Source organism: Penaeus japonicus, unplaced genomic scaffold (assembly GCF_977035675.1).
Source record: "Penaeus japonicus unplaced genomic scaffold, GWHDUDI00000001_assembly GWHDUDI00000003, whole genome shotgun sequence".
In the NCBI taxonomy this organism is placed as follows: Eukaryota; Metazoa; Arthropoda; class Malacostraca; order Decapoda; family Penaeidae; genus Penaeus; species Penaeus japonicus.
Genome location: NW_028234405.1, coordinates 37145250 through 37152749, shown reverse-complemented (window position 1 = coordinate 37152749; position 7500 = coordinate 37145250). Strand labels below are relative to the sequence as shown.

Genomic DNA, 7500 nt, shown 5'->3' with positions numbered 1-7500 from the left:
GCAGGTGTGGTGGACCAGGGTGTGACGGAGAGTGTTCACCTGGCGAAAGGTCAGCCTGCAGCAGTTAAGTGTTTTTATTCTCCTGCAGACAGTCTTCTTGCTTCTCACATTCTCAGATAGCCACCTTATGCCACAGTACGGCTGACTCTACGACCCGACATGACCTGCCTTCCGCACCTAGCTGTCCTTCTTGGACCTCGCTGCTTTCTCCCTATGTACTACCTTCCTTTCCTCTTCTTCCTCACACCTATAGATGAAATTTATGAGGATTTCGAAATTGTTGTCTCATGTTTTAATAAACTTATTTTGTGTATTGTGAGTTTTATTTCTGCCAAACACACAAACACAAACGCGCGCGTGTTCGTGTGTCTCTGTTTGTATATATGCATTTATGGTTGTATGTTTGAGAAAGTCGTCCACTATTCTGAGTCATTTTTTCTCTCCACTGATTTCCCATTCAAATATACAGATTAAGTGATATTTCATAGTTAATACTTCATATAAATACTTCATATAAATTCATAGTGATACTTCATATAAATACACGGTCAATGAAAACTCTCATACAGTAAGCAGGGACATTTCTCTGCTGGCATTCTTGAAAAATAAAAAAAGAGTTATTATTTTGAAATTTATTCAAATAAGTATAATAAATTAGACAGTCATTAATCATAAATACAGACAAAACTTTGAGGGATGTCAAGCAACTGGAGTAACCATAACAAAGATAGGATCATGTTTAAGAGACACGTTCATTTTACAATTGGCTTATTTATCAATTATTTTACTTGTCACACTCATTTTTTACTTTCAATTATTTTAATTTTTGAGAGGAAGAAACAAACATTGCTGATGAAATTCCTATAAATGAATCTGATTGTATTAGAAATGCATATGTTCCCTCGTATGTTGTTGTTTTTCAACACATATCTCAGTTAATAAACCTGATTAAGATAACTATTAATACATGTACTTAAGACACCTGATTATTCAAGTGTTTAATCAATATTAATACATTTCTTAGAAAACCTTACATTAAATAACACGTTACAAAATAACGTTGATACACGTGCCTATAACACCTGCCTATTCAACGTTCTGTGCCTATTAAGGTTATGCATCACTTATGGTGCATCAACACTATATCAAGCCTTGTGCTATGCCATCATATAGGAACGAGGTTGCCAATGCATTCTCGTGTGTGTGGTTTAAGGAATGCATTTGTCTAATACTATTGATACTGAACCCTGATTCGTACGTAGTAACAAGTACCATACTGACCCAACATACTAAAAATAATAAAAAAAAATATCTTGTGCAAGAAAAAAATCATATTCCCTGAACACTATACATCAAAGACAATAATAATGCTAATAATGATGACAAATGATAATGATGATAATCACAATAACAGTAATGATGATAAGGATGATAATAATAATCATAATCTTCATCATTATTATCACCGTCACTATCATAATAATAAGAGTAATTATAATAGAATAACGATAATTGTAGTAGTAATAATTGTAATAGTAATGTAATAATAACAACACAAAAACAATAACAATAATAGTAGTAGTATAAATAACAATGATAATTGTAACAGCAACAAGACAACAACAACAATAATAGTAGCAGTAGTAGTAATCATAACAATAATAAATAAAGCAAACACATAAATATAGTCGTAATCTAATAGCAATCCACAGATGAAAAACGAAAGGTCATTTCACTCAAGGTCACAAAGATCACAACCTCGCTCATAAAACAACAGGCGAACATTTATTTTGTTTATGGTATGAACACGTGTAACCGTCTTCAAGCCGTCTCGTCCGCCATTTTATGTTTTCCTTCCCATAAGCAGATCTAGTAACACCTGCATTTATCCTTGGGGCAATAGGAATCGAGTTTGAGGCAGTTTTGATGGCAGAAAATGTCGGCATCTTTCTCCTTGGCAAAGTCCCCGATGGCTTCGCACTGAATTCTGTTTGTGGGAAACAAAAGAAGAGAGGCATGCGTGAGTGAAATGTTTAGCGGGATTTTCTGTTGCTAATTGGCGTTACTGCTGGGCTGTATTTCAAAGATGTATTGCATTTATTATTTAGCTGTTTATTTAAATTAAGGATTTTCAGTGATATTGGTGAAATTAATGTCATTATCAGCATCTTTACTTTAGAAAGATTAAGCAATATACTTTAGAAAGATTAAGCAATATACTTTAGAAAGATTAAGCAATATACTTTAGAAAGATTAAGCAATATACTTTAGAAAGATTAATCAGAACATGAACATTTAGAAAATAAAAAATCTATAATGAAATGATCATTGCTTTGATAGTCCACACCAATAAACACTAAAAAGGTATTCGTAACTTTTAACAAAACAATACATTTTCTGTTTTATCACTGTTGACATTATCAACAAACTTGCCAGGAAGAAAACCCGCATCCGTTAACCTATTGCACTGGATAATAAATAGGATTTTCATTTAGAAAAAAATGATTTCTTACAAAAATATGAAAAATACTAGTAGACAAAGCGAATTGCTACGAAATCATAGAAGTGATTTCGAATTTCAAGAACCACAGGACAAATCGATTGAGTCAGCATGTCAAACGACACAAAAGTGTTTCCTAAGCAGAGAAATGAAAGGAAATATGATAGAAGGTTAGGAAATACTGATGCAGATATTACTTGGTCGTTATGTATATAATGAAAAATAGGAATAAGTTAAGCTGGCTGTCTTTTTCATTGTTGATTTTTATGATTCTGATCATATTGTTTGTCAATGACACCAGTATATCTATATTTAACCTTATGAAGAAAAAAAAATATATATATATATCTAGCTCTATGAATGTTAGTGTGTGTGTGTGTGTAAATGTATATATATATATGTATGTATGTATGTATGTATGTGTTTATATATATATATATATATATATATATATATATATATATATATATATATATGTATATATATATGTATGTATGTGTTTATATATATATGTATATATATATATATATATATATAGAGAGAGAGAGAGAGAGAGAGAGAGAGAGAGAGAGAGAGAGAGAGAGAGAGAGAGAGAGACAGAAAGAGAGAGAGACAGACAGACAGACAGACAGCCAGAGAGATTAAAAGAGACAGATACCGACAAACAGAAACAAAAAGACATACAAACAAACCAAAAGACAGAGACACAAACAAGAGCACAGGGCCTTGAATAAAGAGAAAGCTCATCCACTCGACTACCTTCTCTCCATCAACTTACAAGCATTTGCAGACTTGAGGATGGCAGTTGGGTGGGTACTTGAGGCAGTTCTCCCTGCACCAGTCTTCCATGCCCTCCACTCTCGAGAACTCGTTGACTGGAACGCAGCGTTGGGACCTGGAAGGACGGTTTTGTGGTGTGTATAACGATATGGGGATTATATCGTGATGATGTATAAATGATGGGATAAGATTGTAGGCATACATTGCGTAATTACATGTAGATATACTCAAATACATTCACATTCACACACACACACACACACAAACACATAAACACAAGACACACACACACAAACACATAAACACAACACACATACACACACATACACACAAACATGCACACATACACATAAACACACACACACATACATAAACACAAACAAACGCACTCACACATAAACAATACCCCCATTATGAAACGCATTAAAAATTCTACTGTGAAACCAATACACATCAAATTAGAAATGGGAACGGAAATGCCCTTCTTTAAGAACAAAACCATATGAATATCTTAATATCTTAACCTCAGGGGACTTAATTCTTTAAAATAATTACTTTTTCTTACTTTGATTTCTCTAAATTATATCCATATTGATGTTGTTATTATGATAACATATATCTTATGATAATATATATTATGATATCATATATTTCATGATATCATACATTATGATAATTTATATTTTATGATGTCATATATTATGATAACATATATATATATCATAATATCAATATCTATATCTATCATACGGCATGATTTATATTTTTGGGTCTCATTTTAATTCATATTGTATGTAATTTTTAAGACTAATGTTTGGGAAATCTTTTGGCAGGTAATATTAGTTACCTCTCTATTCGAATTTCTTTCTATCTAGACTTATATCTATATATCTATCACTTGTCCATCTACCCATTTGCTTATTCATCAGCCACACTGCTTGCAGCTTCAGTACAGTATAGCTCTTGATTCATCTGTGTGAATGTTTATCTATATATCTATATACAAACACAGCACAACATAAACATAGGAAAACACAACCACACACACAACTATAAACACATACACACACGCACACACACACACACACACATACACATATATTTATTTATATATATATATATATATATATATATATATATATATATATAATAAAATATATATATATATATATATAATATATAAAAAATAATAAATAAAAAAAAAAAAAAAAAATAAAATATATATTATATATATATATATAATATATATATATATATATATATATATATATATATATATATATATATATATATATATATACATATATAATTATATATATATATATATATATATATATATATATACATATATATATTATATATATAATATAATATACATATATATATTTATATATATACATATATATATACATATATATATATATATATATATATATACTTATACATATAAATATTTGTGAGTATGTTTATGTATGTGGGTGGCTATGTTGTGTTTATGCGTATTCATGAAAATAAACATTCCTTAAAAGTCTGCACAGCATCATGAATATCCAGGTAGCATTTCGTAAACCCCCAGCATCCCGTCGTCATTCATTCCAAAACCTATCAGTGATTTCCACACCCAATCATCTACATTCCACCTCTCCCCTGAGCGAATCCCGGTCCCATTCCGCCGGGCAAAACCTCTCTCCGCTCTCCCCTCGACCCCCAGAGTGACCTCCAGTCTACCTGACAACAAGGGGGATGAGTTGGCCATTCTTCGTGGTTGCATTTGCAATCTTGGGTATGCCAGGGAACTCATCCCGGTAGTAAAGGGCCCAAGGGTTGTCAATCTGGTTGCTCTCCGGCGGGTATCCTGCAAAGCCGCCCGTTTGCGTGTTGATGGTGACGTCGGCGCAGTTGACGAATGTTTCCTGCGGCCCCTTGCCTTGTCCTGTCTCGCCCTGGGTGTTGGTGCCCCACGTGTTTCCTGCGGAGGATCGGGGGAGGTTTATTTTGGTTGTGATATGGATGATGAATAGAGTAGGGCAGCGAGATCTTTTTTTTTAGGTAGTCCAGGAAGAAAAGGAAGATATCCTGCAAACTTGATGTATGTCATCAAATTCTTTTCTTTGTAGTAATCAAGAATAAAATTCATATAATGTCATATGGATCAAGATGAGGAGGATAATGATAATGACAACGATCATGATACTAAAAATGGGGATGAGGATTATATCACAAGGATTTTTCTAAGAAATCTCCAGGGGAAAAAAATCGATTAAAAGAGTGAATGACATGGATTATAAACCTCAAACATCATACCAATGATAAGTACCTTCTGATCCTACGCACCGATCGTAAATAGCACTCGAACGGCATAACTATCAATCTCAAGAGAAAGATTCATCTATTCATTACCACTTATCTGGGAAATGTAATGGGCGAACTAACCTGCGAAATACTTCCACTGAATGACGCAGTTGGTGCAGGTGATGCCCTCGGGGAGCTGGACCTTCCACCTGAAGATCTCGGTCTTCTTGCTGTCTTCGGGGATGACCCACCGGGATTCCTTAGTCCCTTCGATCATAAGAGGGAACCTGAAGACGAGGTGATACGTCAATAACAATACGAACGACGGAATCAGCTATGATTTAACCTTGACGCCCCTATAATGTTGCTTAATGTCGCAAGAAAAAAAGGAATATGTTCTTCTGTTCTGTTAACAAATTAATTCATGAATGTAGCTGCTGTCGAATCAAATGTATCTGAGTGTGTGTTTTATTAATCAATTTCCCCCTCCAATATAGTGAAAGGAAATTCCTTGCTGTTAGTAATGCCAATACCAATTCTGTAATGATATGTATATACATTTCGATCATAATTTGTCTTCATACATAATTGTCTCTTCTTTTTTTCAAACTCCAAGCGAAAGTACAGAGAAATAAAACGTCCTGTTGGTTATTGATTCGTCAATAATGATACAAGACCCGTGCTACACATCCCATCGTTCATAGTCTAGTTCTATCATTCTTACGTTAAAAAAAGCCTCATATCAATGCCTTTACGATGCAATAAGAATAAACCGAAATAGTCCTCTTGAAGGCGAATGGAACATAAATTGATGAAAAAGACTCACTCGTCGAGGCATGCTTGAGTGATGATAGCCTTCGGGTCGTTGTGAGGGCAGAGTTTGAGCTCCATGTAGCCCTTGTGGTTGGTCGTCAACTCGGCCTCGATGTCAATCACCTGGAAGTAGAGGACGACTTCGTGAGGTTCACAAGCACGGCTAGAGGTCTCTGCTTATGATATGCTGTTTTCTTTTCGATCTTTTTGTCATGTCTTCAAGAACGATGAGTGTGAACGGGGAAGAGATCCCTTTTCATACTCATCTTTCTCTTTACCGTTTGCTAAGAAGTGTTTTTCCTTCTCTGTCTGTCTGTCTCTCTCTCTTTCTCCGATCCTCCTTTCCCCTCTCCCTCCCTCCCTCCCCCTTTCCGTCCCTCCTTCCCTCTCTCCCTCTCTCCTTCCCTCTTTCACTCCATCTTCCCCTCTCTCACTTTCTCTTTACCTCTCTCCTCTTTTCCTCTCTCCTCTCCTCTTTTCCTCTCTTCCTCTCTCCCTCTTTCCCTTCCCCCTTCCCTCCTTTCCTTTCTACGTACTTTCTTTCCTCTTTACAATTGTTTCCCTACGTATACAATTATAGAATTCGAGAGTTATTACAGTAAATCAAGCACCTCAGTTAAAAATCTAAGAGTACTCATAGACAGGTACATGGTCTTTGGGCACTTTGATATACTTATATCACATAAAGGATAAAATCTCGGTATTATTAATTATTGTCAAAATATATGGATTCAATTAGTAAAAGAAATATACAAAAAACACAAAACTACAAAACTTCGCTGCAAGATTAGCAATCCACACGTAAACAAACTAAAGTCCAACAAAAGTACAATTATGACAAGTATACTAATCCGCAAGATCATACAAGAAAATTATCCACATTAGCTTTTACGTACACAAACAATAGGTAGTATAACAGGAGTCTAAAAAAACAGAATAACTCGAAAATAGGGAGCAAGAAATATGCATATCCGTGATCTCAAAAGTAAAATTAAAAGAACATGTCGTCAGGCAATTGAGCATACACTTGTGGTTTCAACATTTTATCTATTTCTACTTCACATGTACTTTATATTGTCCATGTGTCCATGTTTATGGCATATTTTTTTCCGGAA

At 34.3% G+C, this 7500-nt stretch overlaps 1 protein-coding gene across 1 annotated transcript in view; it reads right to left on the bottom strand.

The window, feature by feature from the left end:
• Positions 1-617: 617 nt before the first annotated feature.
• Positions 618-7500, bottom strand: part of LOC122251188 (uncharacterized) — a 21113-nt gene continuing 14230 nt past the window's right edge. The window contains exons 5-9 of the mRNA XM_043012904.2: positions 6399-6508; positions 5714-5859; positions 5009-5249; positions 3279-3395; positions 618-1987 (exon numbers count right to left, since the gene is read on the bottom strand). Coding sequence (XP_042868838.2) covers positions 1870-1987; positions 3279-3395; positions 5009-5249; positions 5714-5859; positions 6399-6508 — 732 coding nt within the window. The 3' untranslated portion in view covers positions 618-1869. The remainder of the gene's footprint in view (positions 1988-3278; positions 3396-5008; positions 5250-5713; positions 5860-6398; positions 6509-7500) is intronic.